Source organism: Cebus imitator, unplaced genomic scaffold (assembly GCF_001604975.1).
Source record: "Cebus imitator isolate Cc_AM_T3 unplaced genomic scaffold, Cebus_imitator-1.0 Scaffold24, whole genome shotgun sequence".
Lineage (NCBI taxonomy): Eukaryota > Metazoa > Chordata > Mammalia > Primates > Cebidae > Cebus > Cebus imitator.
The window spans coordinates 1,532,417-1,558,381 of record NW_016107339.1 but is presented as its reverse complement, the minus strand read 5'-3'; the positions used below and the strand labels follow the sequence as shown (position 1 = coordinate 1,558,381).

The 25,965-nt window shown below is 39.4% G+C and overlaps 1 protein-coding gene across 1 annotated transcript in view; it reads right to left on the bottom strand.

Moving 5' to 3' along the window:
• Window positions 1-648: 648 nt before the first annotated feature.
• PLCL2 (phospholipase C like 2) overlaps window positions 649-25,965 on the bottom strand; it is a 195,322-nt gene continuing 170,005 nt past the window's right edge. The window contains exons 5-6 of the mRNA XM_017522520.2: window positions 23,033-23,142; window positions 649-1,525 (exon numbers count right to left, since the gene is read on the bottom strand). Of these exons, the coding sequence (XP_017378009.1) occupies window positions 1,346-1,525; window positions 23,033-23,142 (290 nt within the window). The 3' untranslated portion in view covers window positions 649-1,345. The remainder of the gene's footprint in view (window positions 1,526-23,032; window positions 23,143-25,965) is intronic.

Sequence of the window (25,965 nt, the reverse complement as noted above, 5' to 3'; positions counted from 1 at the left end):
TGAGCACCTGAGCATCTCTTTAACTGTGAGGAAATCACTAATAAGATACCCAGCCGAAGATTACATATACTTATCTAGCTAACATACCTGAATCACTGAATAGAAAAAAAAGTTGTTGTTGAAGATTTAAAGTAAATATTTACCCTTCTAAAATTTGAAAGCAGTTTTGGTTTGGGAGAAGTAGTAATTAGTCTGTAGTGTTCAGTATCTTGAAAGCACGAAGTTTCACTGATTTGGAAAATAAAAGCTTGGATTAAAAAGTCAGCTGGCACAAAATTATCTTTCAAAAGTGAACGAGAAACAGAGACTTTCTCAGACAAACATAAATGGAAGGAATCTGTTGCCAGTAGACCTGTAGGAAAGCTACACCTGCTCCTGCCCCTCTACCTGCCTTTGACTTACTATTTGCCAGATCTGGAGGTGCATGTCACTACAGACCTAATTCAGAAGCATCAAGAGGGCAGCTGTTGGTATCTCGGTTCACTTTACAGTCAGCTGCTGTTGCTTAAAGCTGTTGAAACCTTACCAAAAGCAAAATAAGGTCAGCCCAGACAAGCAACTTATTTTTGACAAAGCTGTTACTCTTACAAGTAGAATATTTTGAACTAGAAATCTTAAAAGTTAAGGCTTCATTAAACACATATACTGTTATTGGAGAAATATCATAAAACGTCTTTTTAATGTGAACACTACTTCATACAATGAAAAACTATTTACAATGTGTTGTTTCCAGATTGGTTGCTTTTACATCATCTCTACCCATGTGCTGACTAGGCATGTGTCTTCAGCCAGGGAGCTCCAGTCCAATTGCACATTCTCCTTGATGGCTCTCCAAGGTCCCTGGGGGATTCAGGAAGCCTGTCCACTTACATTCTCTGTAGTAATTATGGCTCAGCAAGCATGCCACCAAAATCATCTAGAACTCAGAGACTCTGGCAACCCCACATAAGTAAAAATGCGTAGATCAGGTTTTTTTCTCCAATAAATACGAATTTGACAATCCAATCCATTTCCATCTTAAGAAATTGTTTTCACTTAGGAAAATGTTTCTCAATGGAACTAGAGTGAGTAATCTGTTCTTCATACCGGAACTGAGTTAGGATGTCTTTGTATACAAATATAGCATATTTTGGCCAGCAATGTAATTGCTTGTTAAAGAGTTTATTTGCCTTCACACGCAGGATTGCTACATACATTCACAGTTTTAATAGACTGTAATTAGCTATTCCAGTTGTGCTTTAAAATCCCGAATATTATTCTCATTAGTGAGTGCAAAGCAAATGTCCCATCTGACTATAATTGGTCCTAGAGTTATAAACTCCACAATGATTTATTGTAGGTTTCTTCATTCTCCAGTTTCATCATTTGCTTTTTCAGGTATGACTTCCAAGCTCCGGCGTGGCTTCTGCACATCAGCATTTTCAGTGCCTGGTTTATTCAGTCCACATGAAACAGCAGCAAAATGGATTTGTTTCAGGTTCTCCAAAGTCTCATTCTTAGCATATTTCAAAAGATCTGCTTGTCCCTATAGCAAAACATGCAATTAAACAGTATTAGATATGACATAACTTAGTGTTATACTTTAACAATATAGCTCTTTCACTGAAATAGAAGTATTTTGATTCCACAAGAGGGCATAAGTATTTCTTACTGGCACTGCATCTGAAGAGGTCAATTTTAATAAAAAGTGAGTTTGTTTTCCCAGTTTCAACATCACACTCCAAGAGTATGCTGCCTTTCTGGCCCTTTCTATTTATAGATTTGCATGGGGTTCTGTGGGCATGAACTATTCCTGTCTATCCTGATTAAAATTACATCTTTCATTAGTTGTTTGGCCAATCTTGTTTTTTTCCCTTTTAAGGTTTTCTTTTTCTTTTTTTTAATAAACCTTTTTATTTTCAAATAAGTATAAATTCACAGAAGGATACAAATACAGTACAGAGAGGTCTTATGTACTCTTTCCCAAATTTCCCCCAATGGTTATGTCTCACATAACTATAGCATAATAACAAAACCAAGACACTGAGAGGGTTACAAAGTGTGCCTATGCTTCTGTGTGACTTCATCACATGGTTCCATGTGGGTTCATGTAACCACCATGGCAACCGAGTCACAGCACTGTGCCATCACCACAGGGAAGTCATACCCACCCCCTCCTCTCCACCATCCCTAAACCCTGGCAACCACTAATCTGTTTTCCATCTCTGAAGACTGGCTTTTGAGCCCACACAGCCTTTGGTAAGCACTGGCAGCCGTGGGCACACAGCAGGTTCTCACTGAGCAGTTGCTGAAAGAAAGAGTGAAGCAAAGGATTCTCTACTCTGGATACACTTTCTCAGCCAAATTTTAATTTCTTTTATGAGGTCTGACCATTGACTTGATCTATATGCAGTATATCATGATGTAGATCAGAAAACACTGGGTGAATCGAAGCACAGTCATTGGGAGTCTGGAATTGGTGCTGACAATGGGCCAATGCAGTTTATCACCCTCTTTTCTCTTAACATTTTGGGCCAGAGAGTTCTTTGGAGGTGGGGAGCTGTCTTGCATAGTTTCTGATATCTAGCAGCACCCCTAGCACCTCCTCAACTGTGACAACCAAAAATGTTTGCAGACACCGCTGTCTCTTGAGTGGGAGGGTGAGATACTCCCGGTTGAGAACCACTGGGCTAATGCATCAGCCAATGATTCCAAAATTATCAAGCAGAAGAGATGATGTGGTGCTCTATTGCTGTAAATTCCAACACTCTTACTTTGCTTTTTTGTTCTATTTTTCCTTTCAAATTTAACCTGCCTTCCACTAACAGTTTTTTCTACTTACACTATTACCTTTCCTTCTTACTTACTCTCCTTGCTTGCTCTTTTTTCCCCATTCCCTTGGGTTCTCAATGTATTCTATTCTATTATTTTCTTTATAATTCCTCTGCAGTTTGACTTTTTCTTTGTTATACTTACACCTCCTTCCTCTTTCCCTCTCTTTCTGAATTGCCTTCCGGTGTACGTCCCCTTTAAGGCATTCCTTTCCAGCAAGAGCTTGGGGCCAGCTGCAGAGGGCAGTGGGTAGGGACTTACCTTGGCTGGCAACTGGACTATAGTCAAATGTCAGCCACTGGTGAGATCAAATTGCAAGGCAATTTAAACCATCATGAGGCCCAAATCCACAGAACAGTTTGCTGCTTACCACTTACCATGCATGGTTTTCCTGCTTTACAGAGTCCTTTAATTAGTAACTATAAATAGATGTTCTCTTGCTTAGATTAACTGAAGGAGCTTCATTTTTATTCATTCTTACTAGTCACTGAACTCATGTTGAAAATTTACTAGTTATGAGTTTTTGTATACATATCATATTGTGTCAGGAATATAATTTCTTGTTAATAGTGTTTCCCTTCACAAGCAGAATTGCTACATACATTCACAGTTTTAATAGACTGTAAGTAGTCTTTCATTTGTGTTTTAAAACTCCAAATATTATTTTTTTTAATTAATAAACTTAAATTTTTAAGGCAGTTTTAGGTTCACAGCAAAATGGAGCAGAAACTACAGAGAGTTCCCTTACTCTCCCTCCCCACACAAACCCTCTCCAGTAGCCACATCCCACACCACGGTGGTACACTTGGTACAATCGGCGAACCTATGCTGCCACATCACCTCAAGTCTGCTGCTTAAATTGGGGTTCATCCTTGGTTTTGTATATTCTATGGTTTTTTAAATTTGTAACATCTTCCCTTATAGGATCATGCAGAATAGTTCCACTGCCTTAAAATTCCTCTGTGCTTTGCTAGTCATTCCTCCCCACTCCCAACCTCTAGCAACCACTGATCTTTTTACGGTCTCCGCAGTTCTGCCTTTTCTACAATGTCATATAGTTGGAATCACAGTGTGTGGCGTTTTGGATTGGCTTCTTGCCCATGCATTTAAATTTCCTCCATGTCTTCTCATGGCTTGATAGCTCATATCTTTTTAGTGCAGAATAATATTCCGTTGTCTGGATACACTACAGTTTATTTGTCCCATTCATTTACTGCAGGACATGTTCATTGCTTCCAAATTTTGGCAATTAAAAGTAACTCTGCTGCAAGTATCTGTATGCAAATTTTTGTGTGGACATAAGTTTTCAGTTCATTTAGGTACATTCCAAGGGTTAGTATAACTGCTGGATGATATGGTAAGAATATGTTCAGTTCTGTAAGAATTACAGGCAGTTTGACAGTTTCTGCCAAACTGTCTTGTACCATTTTGCATTCCACCAGAATAAATGAGAGTTCCTGTTGCTCCACATCCTCACCAGCATTAGCTGATGTTAATTTTGGATTTTGATTAATGTAATAGATGTGTATTGGTATCTTGTTGTTGTTTTAATATACAATTCCCTAGTGACATGTGATGCTAATATACTTTCCATTTGTATATCTTCTTTGGTGAGGTGACTGTTCAGATTTCTGCCCAGTTTTTAATCAGGTTGTTTGTTTCCTTACTGTGGAGTTTTAAGATTTCTTTGCGTATTTTAAGAGTTCTTTGACTGTTCAGACTTTTGCCCAGTTTTTAATCAGGTTGTTTGTTTCTTTACTGTTAAGTTTTAAGAGTTCTTTGCCTACTTTGGAAAACAGTACTTTATCAGATATGTCTTTTGCAAATATTTTCTCCCAGTCTGTGGCTTCTCTTCTCGTTCTCTTGACATTGTCTTTTATAGAGCAGAAGTTTTAAATTTTAAGCAAGTCCAACTTACCCATTCTTTCTTTGATGGATTGTCTTTGGTGGTGCATCTATAAAAGCACTGCCAAATCCAAGGTCACCTAGATTTTCTCCTGTGTTATCTTCTAGGAATTCTATGGTTTTGTGTTTTATCTTTAGGTCTATGATGTATTTTCAGTTAATTCTTGTGAAGGGTATAAGATCTGTGCCTAGATTGAATGATTTTTTCATGTGGATGTCATTTTTTTTTCATGTGAATGTCAAATTTTTTCCAGCACCATTTGTTGAAAAGATGAAGTCTCTATTCCACTGTATTACCTTTGCCCCTTTGTCAAAGATCAGTTAATTATTTTATATGGGTCTATTTCTGGGCTCTTCTATCCTGTTCCACTGATCTATTTGTCTATTCCTTTGCCAATACCACACTGTTTTGTTTCCTGCAGCTTTGAGGTTAAGTCCTAAAGTCAGAAAAAGTCAGTTGTCTGACTTTATTCTTCTCTTTTAATATTCTGTTGGTATTCTGGGTCTTTTGCTTCTCTCTTTGAACTTTAAAACCAGTTTGTCAGTATCCACAAAATAACTTGCTAGAATTATCTTAATATTTATTTTTTTATTTTTATGCTTACTGGAATTTTGATTGAGATTGTTTAATCTATGTATCAAGTTGGGAAGAACTGGTATCTTAATAACATTAAGTCTTCCTATACATAAATGTGCAATATCTTTCCATTTACTTAATTCTTTGATATCTTTCATGAGAGTTTTATAGTTTTCCTTATATAAGTCATATATAAGGTTTTAGATTCACACCTAAGTATTTTATTTCTGGGGGTTCTAATAAAAATGGTCATGTGTTTTTAATTTCAAATTCCACTCGTTCTTTGCTGGTATATAAGAAAACAATTGGCTGGGTGTGATGGCTCATGCCTGTAATCCCAGTACTTTGGGAGGCTAAGGCTTGAGCCTCCGGAGTTTGAGACTAGCCTGGGTGACATGGCAAAAATCCATCTCCATATAAAAATTAAAAAATTAGCTGGGTGTGTTGGTGTGTGCCTGTATACCAGCTACTTGGGAAGGTGAGGTGAGAGGATCACCTTAGCCCAGGGAGGTCAAGACTGCAGTGAGTCATGATCATGCCACTACACTCCAGTCTGGGTGACAGAGTGAGACCCTGTCTCAATTTTTCTTTTAAAAAAAGAAATGAATTCATTTTTGTATATTAACCTTGTATCTTGCAACCCTGCCATAAGTGCTTATTATATTGTTCCAGGAGACTTTTTTTCAATTCTTTTGGATTTTTTACATAGATGATTATATCAACTATGAACAAAGACAGTTTTATTTTTTCCTTCTCAAGATACATACCTTTTATTTTATTGTCTTGTCTTACTGCATTATCTAGGACTGGACTTCCAGGTCAATATCACATTAAGTAAGTTCCTCTCTATTCCTAGTTCACTGAGAATTTTTATCACAAATGGGTGTTAAATTTTGTCAAATTTTTTTCTGCATCTACTGATACAACCATGAGCTTTTCTTCTTTAGCCTGCTGTGATGAATGACATTAGTTGAGTTTCAAAAGTTAAACCAGCCTTGTATACTCAGTATAAATCCCATTTGATCATGGTGAATAATTCTTTTTATTCATTTTTGGATTTTAATTGTTAATATTTTGTTAAGGATTTTTGCATCTGTGTTGATGAGAGATACTGGTCTATTGTTTTCTTTTCTTGTAATGTCTCTGGTTTGGTAGTAGGGTAAAACTGGCCTGGTAGAATGAGTTAGGAAGTATTCACTCTGCTTCTATTTTCTGGGAGAGATTGTAGAGAATTGGATCATTTCTTCTTTAAATGTTTAGCAGAAGCCATAGTGAACCTATCCGGGCTGGTGCTGTTTTGGAGGGTTATTAATTATTGATTCTATTTTCTTAAAAGATATGGAATTATTCAGATTGTCTATTTCTTCTTATGTGAGTTTTGGCAGATTGTACCTTTCAAGAAATTGGCCCATTTCATCTAGGTTTTCAAGTTTGCGGCACAGAACTGTTCATAATATTCCTTCACTATCCTTTTGGTGTACATAAAATCTATGGTGATGTCCTTTCTTTCATTTCTGACATTAGTAATTTATATCATCTCCTTTTTTTTCCTTAGTTAGCTTGGCTAGAGACTTATTGATTTTATTGAGGTTTTCCGAGGACTAGCTTTTGGTTTTATTGATTTTTTCTCTATTCATTTTTTTGTTTTTAATTTCACTGATTTATGCTATTTTTTATTAATAAAAATCAGTACCTACCAAAAATGCCTATCTGGCATATTCTCTTGGATATCACACGTCCAGTTGAGTTTCTGATATCCTGCTATTACTCCTACTACCAGCTACTCTTTAGTCAAAGCAACTCCATTCTTACAGTGACCTGGACCAAGGACCCAGGTATCATTATTCACTCTTCCCTTTTTCTTCTATCCATCATCCCACCTGTCAGCAGGTCCTATTGTCACAATCTTCAAAACATATATATGAAGTTTCTCACCACGTCTTACCATTCTCACTGCCACCACTGTGGTTTAAGCCACCTTATATAATCTTTCTTGGAGTTTATTCTGACTGGTCTTCCTTCTCCATTTTCAATGTGACAGCTAGAGAACTCAAATTAAAACACAGGACATCCCTTCCCCTCTGTTCAAAACCCCTTCTGTGGCTCTCCAAATAATTTAGAGTAAGAGTCAAAGTCCTTGCCCACAGCTTCATCCGACCTCCTTCACCCACCCACGCTGTATTGTTCACACAGCCTCTGATATACTATGCTCCTAAATGTTCCTCAAACCCACAGGTCCTCTCTAGTCCAGGCTGAAGGTCTGTGCACTCACTGTTCCCTCTGCAGGGAATGCCTTTGCCCCAGAAATGTACCTGGCCAGCACCCTCCCCTCCCCCTGATGCCACGTTGACTCTGATGCCCTCTTCACAGTGGTGCACTCCCTGATAGCCCCATCTTGTCTAATTAGAACATCCAGTCCTGTCCATAATTTTCCTTACCCCTTTCCTGACTTGCTTTTTCCATAATACTTATTGCCATACTCTATTGCTTTGTTTATTGTCTGTCTCTCCCACTAAATGTAAACTTCATGAGGGCTGGAATTGTTGTCTTCTGATCACTGTTGAATCCTCAGAGCCTAGAACAGTGCCAGGTACAGAGTACAGGCTCCATAGCCATCTGTTGAATGCAATTAAAGTAATGTAATTAAAGTAAAATCTGAAATCTCCCCATTAATCTCATAGCTCCTCCCTAAATAATGTGTTTTGCCTTTTTCTCGGCATTATATACATATTACAAATAGTTATTTTGTTTTACTTTTAATGTAAATAAAATCAAGTAATCTATATTGTTCTTTGGTTTCCTTTTATTGTCACAAAAAGTTATATCTTAGTGATCTTTCCATGTCAGCATATATAGATCTACCACATGATGACAGGGTAATTAAAAACAAAAATCCCCAGATGTCATAAGATAATTAATGCGGTAATTACAGAGCTCTTCATCTGGATTGAATCTTATGTTTCTTAACTTCAGAGAAGTCATCATGGCATCTTGAATAGAATAGGCCTTTGAACATTACCAAGGCGAGACACTCAGGACCCGCAAAGGCAGTAAATCTGGGCTTGAGAAGCTGCTGAACTTTGTCCATATCACTTTTACTTTGTTATATGTATGTAAAACTACATGTTTAAGATATCTTGGAGGTAAGGCATGTAGCATGAGTAAAAACAATTCTGGCTAGGCGCAGTGGCTCACTCCTGTAACCCCAACACTTTGGTAGGCCAAGGCAAGCAGATCACCTGAGGTCAGGAATTCAAGACCAGCCTGTCCAACATGGTAAAACGCTGTTTCTACTAATAATACAAAATATTAGCTGGGTGTGGTGGCAGGAGCCTTTAATCCCAGCTACTTGGGAAGCTGAGGTATGAGAACTGCTTGAACCTGGGAGGCAGAGGTTGCAGTGAGCTGAGACCATGCCATTGCACTCCAGCCTGGGCAACAAGAATGAAATTCAGTCTCAAAAAATAAAATAGTTTTTAGATTCTTGCAGAAAACCTGAGATTTCTGGTCATGAGAAATCTGCTTTCTCTGTCATGCAGNAAAAAAAAAAAAAAAAAAAAAAAATTCTGAAAGAGGTGGGAGTGTTTGTTGTACCAGTGTTCGTATTTCATTGCTTCAAAAGACTTTAAAAGAACAAAGGTTACTTAAAACACTACCACACACTGACACAGAGTCTGTTTTTGAGGACTCCTTGCACAAAGCTGACTTTGCAATGTTTTCAGTTGAACAGCTCAAATGTCATTTGATTTCACACATTCCAGTTTGAATTTTTTAACTTATTCTATTTGGTTTTCATCTTGAAAGAGTTATAACAACCTTAGGTCAAAATATTTAAGGTTCTTACCTAGGCCCAGAAAGTAATCTTTAAAAAATGTAGCTAATGGCAGTGGCTGGATCCCAGCGACTCTTGCTGTGAGTCTGCAGTGACTGTGCTTTTTCTGGCTGAGCCTATGGCTTACCTGGGATTGGATCAGAGGCTGGAACAGCCAGGAAAAAAATAATGGCAGCTCCAAATGCCAGACCCACACCCCAGCTGTGCTCAACCCTTGGCTAATCACCAAACCTTCTTTATGACCACAAAAGATGTCCTAGTTTTTAATATATTAAAAATATTTCAAGACACATCTGTTAGTGCTACATAGTTTTAGTAGGCAAAATTAACAATCACAAGTCATTGCTTTTATTTAGATGAAGGGGCAAAACAAAAGGGATTCTACACTCCAGCTAATTTTTTCAAAGTCCTTTTGTCCAACTATCTATTAGAGAAAAACAGTTGCCTTACTTCTGAGGTGAGGGATCTAGACTTCCCCTGCCCTCTGCCACCTGTGCAATGGCCACATGCATGGGTGTTGAAGAGAGCAAAGGTTAGCACCTGCCATTCCCTGGGGGCCAGCAGATACTTTTCTTCCAGATCACATGCAGTGTGAGGGAGGAAGAGGAGGGCACTCATACCATTATGGGAGTCTACAGGAGGCACAAAAATACTCCTCCTTTGTGGCTTTCTTATCTACTTGGGAACATAGAGAGGAACACAGCAGAATTTAGGTACCTTCACTGATACCACCTGCTCCACCAAAAGAGGATGCTAGGGAAGTGCTATTACCATCCCCATTTCATTTGGAGGATACTGAGTTGAGAGAGATTACAGGTAGAGTCTGAACAGCAAATCACACTGAAAGACACACACCTTTCTCTCTGGTGCGTTTGTTTTGTTTTCCTGTTAGATAAACTAAACTGTGAGGCCCAAACCATTGAGAGTTAAACCCCACAGACTGCATGTAATATTTTAAAGCAAGCACATGGAAATGTCCACTACATTTTTCAGGTACCCAGCACATCAACATCTGTGTAGACAATTCACTCTTCCTGTGATTAAGAGCAGAAACAGAAATACAGATTTCCAATGTGTGTTTGTTGAATGAGGACTGAGTGAACAAAAGAATGAATGGATTGTGGGAGTCTTGGCTACAGATTCTAAATCCCCTCTCATTATTATATGTTGACAGTTCCCCTTTCAAGAGTTCTTTTGAGGGCTGGCAGAGAAAGTGGCACATTCATCAGAATTAAGGAAGGCCTCCTAGCTTGGTCAGGTCCACTTCTCACTGTAGTCTCAATAAACCTTACGGTTGAAAAAAGAACCCCTGATCATCAGAGTCACCTAAACCAAGAGCAATGGGACACATGCTTTTGTATAGGACATTAGGTTTGTTTTAAGAGTGAGTGATGTTTTCTGCCCTTTTGGCTTCCTGTATGTCCACTCACACATTTGATGGGCATGGAACATGAGCTGTAAATCAGCTTGTCTCCCCACAGCAGGAAGACCACCTTCCCTCCACCCTGACTTCCACCCCAAATGGTACAAAGAAGCTGCCAGAGGGGAATGAGAAGTTCTGTGCAGGAGTGGAAAGGGGTGCCCTCTAAGCACAGCTCCTGTCTTTGGTTTTTCCTGAACCCAAAGAAGTGCTTCTGTGGTTCGAGGCAGTGTATTGATGATGCAGGGACAGTGGGCCGCATGGATCTGACCATCCATGTGGCTCCCCTTGCCTGCCACACTTTTTGCCTGTATTTGGGCTGTCATCACATTTACAGTTAGTCCCCAATCGTCCCATGGTTGTGCTCAGAGGTTTGTACAAAAGTTAATAATTTTAAATATAAGATGCAATTCATTAAATTCAGAATGAATGCTTTCCTCCTCAGAAATAATTTTATGTTTCCTTCATGAAAGACAGAGGGTTGGGGGCGGTAGCACCATGGAGGAGGTGGCATCTGAGGTGGAGAAACTCAGGGTGGGAAAGGATGGCAGGAAGTCCAGGGGCTTTGGAGGATGCTGCCTGCCACAGAGAAGTGACTGTGACTCCAACACAAGGCACCTCTGGAGCCCAACCATTTAGCATGATTTCTATGCTACAAAGAGTTCTAGGTTCTGACTTTGACTACATCTCCCTCTGCTACAGACCTGGCCATGGGAAAGGCTAACGTCCACCATGCAGTAGGACAGTGGCATCGTCTGGCTAAGAGCTGGCCACTCTAGTGGCAAAGGTAGGTGAGGGTTCAGGAGCAGCCTTCAGAGTCTCCAGACAGTGGAGGTGAGCCATGACCTAAGCACAAAAGGTGGGGTGTCAGGAGAGGGTTCCAGGCAGGGACCAGGGCCAGAGGGGAGGGGAGGGTGGCCCAGCTGTGTAGAGGATGCAGACAGCGAGATGGGACGCTGAGAGGCAAGTGGGACTGGGCTATGGGCATGAGAGCCCTTGGAAACACCAGGGAAAACAGTGTGCACGTAAGTACCTCCTTCGCACTGTTCATCTTTCAAGCACACCATTTACACAGTCAAACATTAGCTGAGTAATCAGAAACTCCACATGAGTGGGGTCCCAATGTTTGGGGTTTTACTGAGTTTCAAATGGACCAGAAAGAACAGCCTGCCTAATGACAACCGCTAATGCAGTTTGATTTTCTGAGCCATTATGAAGAATTTTCACACACTAAATAGAGAAATGGTTTTCAGTCAATTGTAGCTTTTCAGGAAAACAGACAACATAATATACTACCTACAATAAATAAAAATAACTAAAAGATATAATAAACAAAAGGAGTGATACATCTAGCATCATGGTAATTTTTGAAAAGGAAACAAATGCAAGTCTTTAAGTCTTCAAGATAAGTACTGTACCTCAGGTGAAAATGAAGAAAATCAAGATGAATGTCTTACCAGGTGCAAAAACCATCTGGTTTATTGATTTATTTTTGGCAGAAGTCTTAGGTTCCTAAAGAGAATAAACCCTAATTACTTTTAGGGTTTGTTGATAGTCTTGTTTCTGATGGTAGCAGGGGCACAAGTCAAGAGAGCTAGCCTGGCAGCCATTCATCTGGAAAACATCTTGGGCTATAACAAGCTTAATTCAAGTCCAAGATGTGATACAGATGCTATAAAAAGGCCCAGCCATCCCAGTCACCCCAGATGAGATCCAGCTATGTGAATGTGGCCTCCTTGATGTTCCAGGACCAGTAAGCTCCCAGCAGAAGAAGATCTCTTGAATGATCCCGGCCAACACTGTGTGGAGCAGGAAAACCACCTGGTTGAGCCCAGCTAACCCACAGAACCACGAGAAATGAGAAGTCATTATTTTAAGCCACTAGTTTTGCAGCGGTTTGTTATACAGCAATAGGTGACTGAAACAGCCACTAAAGGGAGCCATAGTTTGTGCTATCTGACAATACCTTCCTGGACAAAGTAGATTAAAGCAGCGGGAAAACCTGATCCAAGGACACTTAATACAAGAGGAGGTTTATCAGGACCACTGGTCTGGAGCTAAAAGGCTAGGCTGAGCTAGGAAATACAAATCAATTGAGTACTTGAAATAAATGCTTAGAAGATATGGTAAAGAACAGACCTAGGCCAGGGCAAGTTATAAAGCAGCGGAAACTCTGAACAGAATGAGCCAGTCAGCAGAGGAAGAAGAACAGAGAAGAGGCAGAAAGATAAGCAGAAAGACCCCTGGCCCCACAGAGCGGAGCAGCTACCAGGTTTTCGGACAGCTTGCTATTGTCACTGGACTGCAGTTTCCGGTCTGCAAGTTCCCTGAGGTCCCTGTCCCCCTCATGATCCCTTGTGAGAGCCAGCATCTATGACCACTCCCCTGTGAGCTGGCCTGAGTGAGTTTCTACTCGTGGTAACCAAAACAGACCAATGAAAACAGGACTCTTCCAGTATGAGCTTCTACCATTTTAGGAATGGCAATGAATCGACATAGTGAAAATTACCACCAGTACAGTGAATATTTTAGCAACTGGAAAATAAAGATAGAGGAAGTCTTGATTAAGTTGGTGGACTGAAAATGCATTACAGAATTTCCATTCCACATTCCTGATGAAATGAGCAAAGATAAAGCCAAGCAAAAAACCACAAACGGCAACCAAACTAAGAAAAGGGTATAACATCATTCTATAAACTAAAACTCACAGAAGACATGCTGGCAAGTCACAGAAGTCCTGAAAATTCTATCTCAAATACAACAGACCAGAGAAATGCAAAGTGAGCGAATGTTCTTCTCTCTGTTTCATGGAATAGCAGATGGGGCAGAGGGTAAGAAGAAAGAAATGACTGAAGAAAAGTTGGAAACGTGGCTTGCATACCATTAGAAAATATAACAATATGAAAATTAGGCCAAAAAAAAAAAATCAAAGGCCTCTAAGTGTTCAAGTGAACAAAAGAGTTGCACTTGAAATCAAAAACTAGAAATAATGAAGCTTACTGAGGAAGGCCAAGTTCAAGTCAAAAGACAAGATGAACCAAAAGCTAGGCCTCTTGCAGCAAGGAACAATCTGGCCCGGCACAGTGCACTGCCTGCAGTGTCCACGTGCAGTGCAGGAGAGAGGAACCCAAATAGAGCCCAGCAGTCCCACTGGGGTGAGAAAACAGTGTAGAGTTCACGGAGCCTACAGTGGCTAGAATATGAGGGGCCGAAAAGTGGAGAGGAAGAAACTCGAAAACAGATATTGTGAATATATGACATGTCTTCAAGATGGTAGAGGATATGATCAGCATGAACAGAAATACGAGAAATTTGAAATTAAAAATAAAACTGAATAGGATTAATGGCAAATGAGATATTATAGAATCAGAAGCACTGCTTAAAAATACAGTAATATTGCTTGAGATAGCAATATGGCAATAACAATTATCAAGAATTAAGAAAGAAAACAAGGAATGGCTGAGTGCAGTGGTTCACACCTGTAATTCCAACACCTTGGGAGGCTGAAGTGGGAGGATTGTTTGAGGCCAGGAGTTTGAAACCAGCCTGGGGAATGTGGCAAAATCTAGTCTCCACAAAAAACGTAAAAATTAGCCAGGCATGGTAGCACATGCCTGTGGTCCCAGCTACTCAGGAGGCTGAGACGAGAGGATCATTTCAGCTCAGAAGCTTGAGGCTGCAACGAGTAATGTCCATGCCATTGTACTCCAGCTTGGGCAAGAGTGAGATCCGGTCTCAAAAAAAAATTTTTTTTTTTAACCACAGAAAAGACTTAAAAACAAATGAATAAGCATCTGTGATTGTGGAATAATATCAAGCAGTATATTTATACATACAATTGGAGTTACAGAAGGAGACAGTAGAAAGGGTAAGACAGCAAGAAATTTCAGGAAATAATCACCAGAAAGTTTTCAAATTTGATAAAAACTATAAATCCACATGTCTAAAAATCTCAACAAACCCCAAACAGAAGAAACATAAAGAAAACCACATCAGAGCCTGTCATATATTTTTTTTAAAACTCACATACACACAGAGATGCTCAACCCCCATCCACCTACTGGAATGACAAAACTGACAATTCCAAGTGTTGCCAAGGATGTGGAGCAACCGAAACCCTTGTAACGCTACGGCGAAATGCAAAACGGAACATCAATTTTTTTTTAAAGCAGTATGGCAGTTTCTTACAAAGTCTCGCACACGCTTGCCATGTGACCCAGAAATCCCACTCATATTTACCCAAGAAAAATAAAAATATATGTCCATACAAAGACTGATATGTGAATGTTCATTGCAGCTTTATTTATAATAGCTAAACATTGGAAACAACTCAAATGTCCATAAATTGGTGCATGTATAAACAAAATGTGTTATATCCATAAAACAGAATACTATTTAGCAATAAAAAGGAATGGAGTACTGAAACCTACATTAACTTATATGACTCAAAGCATTATGCTACATGAAAGAAGCCAGGCAGAAAAGATTGTATGCCATCTAATTCCATTTATATGACATTCTAGAACAAGTGAAACTATAGAGATAGAAATGAAATAAGTGGATGCCAACATAAAGGATGTTACTACAAAGCGGCACAATGCAATTTGGGGGAGGAGGGTGACAGCAATGCCCTATCATCATTGTGCTGGGGGTTGCATGAGTCCAGGCATACTTTATTTTATTGCACTTCACAGATACCGCATTTTTTACAAATCAAAGGTTTGTGGCAACCTTGCGTCATGCAAGTCTACAGCGTCAGCTTTCCAAAAGCATGTGCTCACTTTGTGTCCTGTGTTACATTTTGGTTATTATTGCAATATTTCAAACTTTTTCATTATTATTGTATCAGTTATGGTGAGTTGTGATTGGTGATCTTTGATGTTACTATTATAATTGTTTTGGGGCACCATAAAGTGTGCCCTTGTAAGACAGCAAACTTAATTAGTAAATGTTGTGTGTGTTCTGACTGCTCCACGGGCTGCTCTCCATCTCTCTCTGTCTCTTTAGGCCTCCTTAACAACATAAAAATTCCCTGAGACATAACAATACGAAAATTAGACCAAAAAAAATAACCCTACAAAGGCCTCCAAGTGTTCAAGTGAAAAGAAGAGTTGCACTTGAAATAAAAAACTAGAAATAATGAAGCTTACTGAGGAAGGCCAAGTTCAAGTCAAAAGACGACATGAGCCAAAAGCTAGGCCTCTTGTAGCAAACATTTATCCAAGTTGTTAATGCAAAGGAAAAGTTCGTGAAGGAAATTTAAAGTGCTATTCTACTGAACTCATGAATGATGAGAAAGAAAACTGCCTTATTGCTGACATGGAGAAAGTTTGAGTAGTCTGAATAGAAGATCAATCCAGCCACAACATTCTCTTAAGCCAAAGCCTAATCCAGGGCAAGGCCCTAATTCTCTTCAATTCTATGAAGGCTGAGAAAGGTTAAGAAAGTTGCAGCACAAAAGTTGGAGGTTAGCAGTGGTTGGGTCATAAGGTTTAAGGAAATAAGCCATCTCCATCACATCAAAGTGCAACGCGAAGCAGCAAGTGCTGATGCAGAAGGTGCAGTGAGTTACCCAGAAGATTTAGCCAAGATTATTGACAAAGGTGGCTACAATAAATAGCAGATTTTCAGTGTAGATGAAATAGCCTTCTTTTAAAAGAAGATGCCATCTAGAACTTTCATGGCTCAAAAGGAGAAGTCAAGGCTTGGCTTCAAGGGTTCAAAGGACAGGTTGATTTTCTTGTTAGGGAATAATGCAGCTGGTGGTGCTAAGTAGTGGCCGACGCTCACTGACCATTCTGAAAATCCTAGGGCCCTTAAGAATTATGCTTAATTTACTCTGCCTGTGCCCTATAAATAGAACAATAAAGCCTAGAAGACAACATATGTGTTTACAGCATGGGTCCTTGAATATTTTAAGCCGTCAGTTGGGACCTACTGCTCAGTAAAAAAGATTCTTTTCACAATATGACTCCTTACCAACAATGTACCTGGTCACCTAAGCGCTCTGATAGGGATGCACAAGGAGATTAATATTGTTTACATGTCTACTAATACAAGAGCCATTCTGTAGCCCATGGATCAAAGAGTAATTTTGACTTTCAAGTCTTATTATTTAAGAAATACATTTAATAAGGCTATAGCTACCAGAGAAAGTGATTCCTCTGATGAATCTGGGTAAAGTAAATTGAAGACCTTCTAGAAAGGATTCACCATTCTGGATGCCATTAATAACATTCTTGATTATGGGAGGAGGTCAAGAATATCAACACTAATGGGAGGAGGTCAGAATATCAACATTAAAGGGAGTTTAGAAAAAAGCTGATTTTGGGGGAAGTTGATCCCAACCCTCACGGGTGACTTGGAGGGGTTCACGACCTCAGTGGGGAAAGTAACTGCAGATGGGATGAAAATAGCTAGAGAACTGGAATTAGAAACAGAGCCTGAAGAGGTGGCTGAATTGCTGCAATCTCATCATAAAACTGTAATGCATAAGGAGTTCCTTCTTATGAATGGGCAAAGAAACTGGTTTTTTGAGATAGAATCTACTCCTGGTGAAGATGCTGTGAACATTGGTGTAATTACAGCAAAGGATTTAGAATATTACATACACTTAGTTGATAAAGGAATGGCAGGGTTTGAGAAGACTAATTTTCAAAGAAGTTCTACTGTGGGTAAAATGCTACTGAACAGCATTGCATGCTACAGAGAAATCTGTGATGAAAGGAAGAGTCTATCAATGTAGCAAGCTACATTGTCTTATTTTAAGAAATTGCCACAAGCCACCACAGCCTTCAGCAACCACCACCCTAATCAGTCATCTCCCATTAACATGGAGGTGAGACCCTCCATCAGCAAAAGGATTATAACTCACTGAGGGCCTAGATGATTATTAGCATTTTTTAGCTATAAAGTATTTTTAAATTAAGCTATATACATTGTTTTTTAGACATAATGCTACTGTATACTTAATAGACTATATTATAGTGTAAATATAACTTTTATATCTACTGGGAAACCAAAAAAATCATGTGACTCGCTTTGTGATATTTGCTTCATTGCCATGGTCTGGAACTGAACAAGCAGTCTCCAAGGTATGCCTTTATATGCATTTGTCAAAACTCTTAGGATTGTGTGCTCAAAATTGGTGAATTTTATTTCACATACATTATGTCTCAGAGTTGACACACAAAAAGGATGATGCTGACTACCTACTGGGAGTGAGGTTTGAAAGTTGGCTTCTAAATCAAAGAAGCAATTGGAGGCCTGTGGGAATGGATTATACCCTCTCCCCAGTTTGCAGCAGAAACCCTAAAACAGGACATTTTACAAACTCTGAGAAGGCTGGGGTGGCTCAAGCCTGTAATCCCAGCACTTTGGGAGGCCGAGGCGGGTGGATCACGAGGTCAAGAGATCGAGACCATCCTGGTCAACATGGTGAAACCCCGTCTCTACTAAAAATACAAAAAAAAAATTAGCTGGGCATGGTGGTGCGTGCCTGTAATCCCAGCTACTCAGGAGGCTGAGGCAGGAGAATTGCCTGAACCCAGGAGGCGGAGGTTGCGGTGAGTCGAGATCGCGCCATTGCACTCCAGCCTGGATAACATGAGTGAAACTCCGTCTCAAAAAAAAAAAAAAAAAAAAGAAGCCTGGCAATGACACCTGCTGGCTTTATCTATTTTCCCTGCTATTCCCATGAGCTGCAGGAAAGCATGGGTGACTTCTCAGACTGGTGGTGACAGTGAACCAATTTAAATATTTAACTTCATCCAAGTGACATGGCAATTATAGTTTTGAGACCAAATATAAATATTTTTAACATGGAAAATAAAAAAATAACAATATGCTCCATCTAGCAATATTAAAGAATGCTCTTATTGTCATATTCCTTTTTTTTTTAATTGAGACAGAGTCTCGCTTTGTCACCCAGGCTGGAGTGCAGTGGCATGATCTCAGCTTATTGCCACCTATGCCTCCTGGGTTCAAGCGATTCTCCTGCCTCAGCCTCTCTAGTAGCTGAGATTACAGATGCCCACCACCATGCCCAGCTAATTTTTGTATTTTTAGGAGAGACAGGGTTTCGCCATGTTGGCCAGGCTGGTCTCAAACTCCTCAGGTGATCCACGTGCCTTGGCCTCCCAAAGTGCCGGGATTACAGGTATGAGCCACCGCACCCAGCCCGTATCGTCACCTTTGATAGCAGGTCAACCAACAATACTTATAGCTGAAACATGTAGCTTTCAAAACACATGACAAAATGACCTCTGTTAACATTTTTCATAATCCCTTTTCTTAACCTCAAAGGGATCTTTGAGGAAATGGAAATAAATCTCTGTTACAGTAGAAATTGCTCACCAATTCATTTAGCGTCTTTATGGTTTAGTTTTCTTCTGCTAAATTAAGTAAAATCAAATTTATACTTAACAAAAATTTAAAGAGCAATTGTATTAGAATTCTATCAGCCAGGAACAATGGCTCATGCCTGTCATCCCAGCACTTTGGGAGGCTGAAGTGGGCAGATTACATGAGGTCAGGAGTTTGAGACGAGCCTGGCCAAGACGGTGAAACCCTGTCTCTTCTAAACATACAAAAATTAGCCGAGAATGGTGGCACATGCTTATAGTCTCAGCTATTTGGGAGGCTGAGGCAGAAGAATCACTTGAACCCAGGAGGCAGAGATTGCAGTGAACCGAGCTTGTATCACTGTACTCTAGCCTGAGTGACAGAGTGAGACTCCATCTCAAAAAAGAAAAAAAAGAATTCTATCTACTGACATACCTTATTTCATAATATTTAAGACACCAGTGCTTGTGAGATGTACCAGTATTTTATGTAGCACTAAGAAAGAAGAATCACTGCCAATTTAACAAGGATATAATGCAAAGACGCCATGGACTATAAGATATATGCTAATTTCAAAGATATCGAAAATGTGAAGAAAAAGTATGACTTAGAATCAATAAAATATATACTGATCCATCCATCCAGACATATTCATATAGAAAGCTTCCTGGAATAAGGTCACCTATGTCTAATAATGGTTATTTCTCAGAGGGAGAATCTTGGGTCATTTAAAAACATTTTTCTATTTAAAAAAAGATAGAATTACAACAACAAATGAATTTTTTTTTATTCAAGAAAAAAAATGACCAGAAGTAAGTATGCCAAGATGTTAATAGATAATTCTGGGTGTGGCACTTATAGATGACTTTATTTCTTCTTTGTTCATTTCTGAATTTTAAAAGAACCTTCAAAATAAAAAAAAAAAATCTAAACAAAGCAAGCAAATATTCATAAAAACTGGGACAGACATCCTTCAATGAAGGACTTTTTTATTGGCAGAAACTCCTCTGAGGGTGATCAATGGTCCCAGTTTGCCAGGGACTGTTCTGGTTTTAGCACTACATCCCTGCTCCTGGGAGGGCTGGCCACCCTCCTTCTTATGGTTCAAATGACTGTGGTGATGCATCAGGAAAGCCACTTTTGATTCTAGGTCAAGAGTAATAAGATTTTTTTAGTGTGCCTCAGAATCCTCCAAGAAACTTGTTAAATAAGCAGATTCCTGGGTCCCAAGCCTGGAGATTCTGTTCTGGGAAGTCTGGGGTGAAGCTTAGGAGAGGGCATTTTTAAGCATCCCAGGTAATTCTCAAGCCTTGGCCTGCTTCAGAGCTCCTTCAGCATGTCTTCCTGGCTTCCTCCTTCACCTCCTTCCCCCTGCATTTCCGGGGTCACCCGAAACCCTCTCTAAGCATTTGTGCCATGGGGAGCCTCCTGCTGTGTGTTTACTGCCAGCCTTCTGCCTGGAGGGCTGCCACCTCTCCAAGCTCACAGCACAGAAAAAGTGATGGGAGGAACTCAACAGACCTCATGCCCTCCTGCCAGGAAAACACTGGTAGCTCAACTCAGACCTAAATTCACATGAGTTGAAGATTCCCTATGAGCACTCATTCTTCCAAAAGAAAGTTTAAGCCAGTGAAATACAGGAATGAAAACAGCACTTCCATTCTACAAAAATGACACACAGATCTCTCCAATTCTTCCTCATTCCTCACTTACGTTCTACCATCCTCAAACACCATCTGTAGCAAATATTATCCTGGAAATTAAAAAAAGACCTATTACCCCATCCTATACATTTACTTCCATATGAACATAAGTCTGAGGTGTTAATTCTCTCTTCTGGACACAATTCAAAAGAAAGTAGGTTTCTTCAGTGTATCTATTTGGTCCAATTACTTCTAAAATATGGCACAGTGCTTTATGTCAGCTGTTTTTCATTAATATGTGCACCAGGATCCCATTTTTGGTGGCTCTCGGCCCAGTGCTTCTCAAACTTCAATGTGCCTAAGAGTCACCCGGGGATCTTGTGAAAATGCAGGTTCTGATTCAGCAGGACTGGAATGCGACTTGAGATTCCGAGTTTCTAACAAGTTCCCACGTGAGGCACAGGCTGCTGGTTCCTGGACCACACAAGAGTGGCAAGGGTACTTGACAGGTCAAAGTTTGGTCCCTATGTCTATATTTGCCTCTAATAAAATTAAAGCAAAGTAAGCATTTGTTTCTACCACAGGGCTTAAACTGCTGTGCGATATTTTCCTGAGGTTTACAGGAAATTTGTAGTATACCCCTCACCTCTGACCACGAGTGAGTCAGCAAATTGTAAGTCCAGATCCCTTTTTTATTGTAAATTCTTATGTCTGCTGTTTACGGAACTACAAACAGAGTTAAATTCTAAGCAAAATAGGTATATATGGAAAGTACATGTGTAAAAAGGAAATGTCTGAAGAAGTCAAGAAAATGATTTTAAATGAGGTTTAGCATGAGAAAAATGCAAGTAGTGACTAGCTTTGAAAGATACCTTTTATTACATCACATCTGAAAATTGTTGTCAGCTCCAGGGATGGAGCTTTTAACTTGATGGGTTAGGAGGAAATTTAAAAAGGCAGCTGTGATAATGTCTTTACGGTCTTGAATCTGTTGGGGCTCAGAAAACAATGCCTGAAAAGATGCCACTTTGACATACTTAGCTCAAGAAGCAGGCTCCAGGTTCCTCTGACCACACCCCCCACCTGTCTCAGCCCTCTCCTTCCCAAAGATGAGGCTGTTCAAGTTCCCTTATTAACTAGAAACTGGACCCATCAAGGAGGACCACAAATGCCTCTGATCTCTCTCTCTGAAATTTCATTAACCAGAGAAGAGTAAAGTTCACATCACAAAGGAAGAGAATTAAACACCCCATCTACAGCACAGAAGAACTTCCTCCCAAACTATTTTTAATTCTCAGACCATTCAATTCCCAAAGAGAATAATTTACTCTCCCATTGTCTAAGCCCTGGGCCCATTCATTTCCCCTGAAATTCATTTACTACCCCCTACAAGATGGCCACATTTCCCCCAATGTCCCTCCACTATGAAGAAGGGTTTGTAGGCATCAGGATCGCACTGGGTTCTTACGTAATTATCCTCCTGCCATTCCCCATGCTTCTGCACCTTAAATAAATATAATATGTAGGCCTTTTTACACGTGCTAATCTGTAAATTGTCTGTTCATTTCAGGGCAGCTTCAGAGGACGAAGGGGAAGCCTTCCCTTCTTCCCTACAAATTCAGCTGAGCATGAAGTTTGGAAGGCAAACACCAGAGAGTAATTTTACATTTATTACTTGTCCAAGATCTGGAATGAAAGAACTTCTGTGTTATTCTTATTTACACTCTGTGAATAACACTGAGAAGAACTATTGAGGTAAAGCTCAAAAGAGTTTTGAGGTACATACACAGCATTATTTTTAAAATTATGTCATATTATATATAAAATATAAAAACAGCCTGAGAGAATGCACAGCAAAAGGCCAACAGTAATTGATGGGACTGTGTTTACCTTTGTTACTCTTTTGACATTTTTCATAATGAAAATATTTTATAATAAAAAATTTAAAAGTTAATTTTAAAAAACTGTTATGCCAAGATAGATATGCATAGACATGGCATTTCCCTTGAAGAACTATTTCTTTCAATAGTAATTCTTTTATGTATTTCCTTTGATTATGCTCCAAACAATTCTTTTCTATTTATTTCTGGGATCATATAAACATTATAGTTATAATTATACTTTAAAGTCTTAAATAAAGTTTGAGTAACTAGAATCTTTAAATTCCCAATCATTCCTCTGTAATCAATATTTTCTGTTTTACATATAGCAACTGGCATTTATGAACTTTAGAATGTCTCAAGGATAAAATGACAAAGTCCTTTGTCTTTCTATCAGAACCTACAATGTGGCAATCATAGTTCCCCTGATCTTCATCTGATCCACAATGCCAAGCTGTTGCGCCTGGAGACTGTAGGAGGGCAGAGTTCTTGTGATTTCTGTGTCCATTCTACAATCTCAGTGGCTAATAATGTACAGTGCAGAAAATGTTGTACTAAGAGGAAGAAGCATGCTGAAAAAGACTGCAAAATCACCAGCATCAGAAACAACTCTGTAGATACCTTTAAGATGGTAATATTCCAGGTAAAGCTCTCCACTGCTTTTTGTAGTTTTCTTTCCTTCAAACCTTCCTTGGTGCCTATGCTGTGCAAGTGTTCATGGAATTCCATGGCTGAAAGAAATAAAAAAGACAAAGTGTATTACCCCCTGCATCTGTGGTAATGAACCAATCTGTGGTAATGAACCAGAAATATTTATTTTTCTAGATAAAGCTAAAATGATTCCAATCTCCAGTGAAATTCCTAGATATGTCCATTTAAGAATGTAATAATGGGGACAAAACACTGAAAACCTACAGCATCAACAAGGCAGAAGGCATCTTTGAAGTCAGCAGCAATTGTTTCTCATCGTTTTGAAGGGAAGCAGGGCACCTATGATCATTGTTATTCTTATTTTAGAGAAGGGAAGCTCAGCAAGCTTCAGAGATGGGAGGCTACAAGGCAGCAGAAAAAAGGGACCAGCACCTAGACTTGACTCTAGGAAGGCGGATTTCAGCTCCACTGAGGATACAGTGGAGACCAGGGAGAGAAAGAATGTAATGTATTTCCTGTCACAGAAAGGGTCAATCTGAGGTCAGAGACCAAGCCCACAGTACAGGGAGGGGCGTGGAGACAGACCCTGAACTCTAACCCTGCATTTATGTTACAACTCCATACCAGAATTTACATCATAAATAAATATTCCCTACTGCTATTCAAAATAATTTCCGCAAGATCTATAAATCCTCTGATTGAAATTTAGTGTACAGGGTTTTCACATAAATTTCAAATTTTTATGCTTTTTTTCCATTAGGTGGAAAACTCTTAATTCCTAATCACACCAGTATAACTTAATAGTAAGACTGCTCAATCCAATTTAAACATTCTTAACATTTTTTTGTCCTTAGAGTATATGTAATTGAGAATGTTCAGCAAAAAATATGATGTTCCAGGGTCAGCTGGAATAATTCTTTTCTCTCTGTGGTTATGTTACTGACAATGTACAATTTAGCTCATGTGTTTCTTTTTTCTCATTTTACATGTGTGTGGTGGCGGGTAGTGCTCTTTTTGGATATAACTTGTTTTATGGATTATGTCAAAACGTTACATGATTCCAAAGTTAAACTACCTATCAAGGTGAATTCAGGTAAGTCTTGCCTCCCTTATGGTCTTCTCTACCTTGATCCTTCTTCCCCTTACATGTTCTTATTGGTTTTTTATTGTATTGTTTCTCTTTGCAAATATAATCATGTGTACATATTATTCATAATCTTCCTGACAGAAAAAAGTAGCATACTATGTACAGTGTCCTGCATGTTGGTTTTCTTTTTTTTCTCACCCAATTGCATAGTGGAGATCACTCCATGTCAGTGTATACAGCTCCTCCTCAACTCTTTTCTGTAACAGCTACAGAGACTCCATTGTGCAGATGAACCAGCATTTATTTAACCAGTCCCTACTGAAGGATGGTGCATTATTTGAAAACTTTTGCTATTATAAATAATTTGGAACTGTCGTAAATTTTACAAGACATTTTCTGCATTCTTTTGCACAATTTTACTCTTCAGCTACCCGTTCCCATTTCTAATTCCCTTTCTATGCAACACCATTTCAAAGCAACTCTTTATATGGTGATTGACAACAACTTTATTCCCTAGTGTCTTTAAGTATCAAGCAAAAGCTGACGCACATATGATAAATACAATAAATGGCCAATTTAGTCTTTTTACTTCTGTGTTTCTTCTTACTACCTAACAGGAGCTGTGGTCCTACTTCCAGGTATGAGCGCCTCACTGGTTTGGGGAAAGAACAGTATAAGATTCATTCCACTCTCTAAGGAACTAAAGCATAGACTGCTCCCCTTTTCTCCATCTTCTCTTTTTCTGATGACAGTACCCGAGAACGACCCAACTTGGTTAACTGAATAAGCCCCCTCCGCCCCAATGCCACACACATACTTTCCCCACTCTTCACATCTAGGAGACTCCCTAGAGTGTGCTGCATGACTCAGATCCACTGGTTGGGGCCCTAATGATAAGACTGATGGGCTTGGCTTTTCTACGTTTTAATACTCGACTTTGGCAAGAGTTCTGGATCTCCAAACAGGAATAATTAATATTCATTATGTTTCTAGCAGTCAGGAGGCACCATATTCTGATAAGTATCACTGAGTCTTGCAGAATGGAATCCATGACTGGAATTACAGGAAAGGGAAGAGACACAAGATGGGGAGGCAGGGTGTAGCTCTCTACAAACAAGAAATATGACTCCAAGGACAACAAGATGCATGGGAAAAGAAACCGGGAGGAAAAATGGAAGTGATGTTAACGCAGGACCACATATTACAATTGCTTCACTAGATGTGGGCTCTTCACAATGCTTTTTTATGGCATTTCAAAACTGGCACAAGGTGTAACAACAATAATGGAGGATTTTTCTAACATCGAGGTATCTATCTGCATGGAAGCCTCATTCTGCTAGGGACAGACTGTTTATGGTGTCTTGCTGAACATTTGATCACCTATAAGGTAATGCGGCAATAACAGGAACTGCTATACTGGGCTCAATTCCAACTCACATTATGTAAGTCTGGAAGAGCAGAAGAAGGGAATGCTGAACTTAGACAAACAGTTACTCTAGGTCTTAAGAAAACAGCTTTCAGAAACTTCAGAAGGTATGAGCCTAGGGCCAGAGACTGTTACAGAACAGGCTGTCTTGAGAAGGATTGGGGACTTGAAGACGAAATGGAATTGAGAGGATAAAAAATGATATAAATAAGGTATAAATGGGGAAACATTTAAAGAAGCAAGCGTAGCTGCTTACATGGCTGCTATCTAAAAAGCTCATATTCTACAAGTCTATTAAAAAAAATTAGATGACACCATTCTTCCTTATCTTACTCTTCTTAAAATATCTCTAGCCCAATAAAAGTTCACAAGGACATACAAAATGTTTTA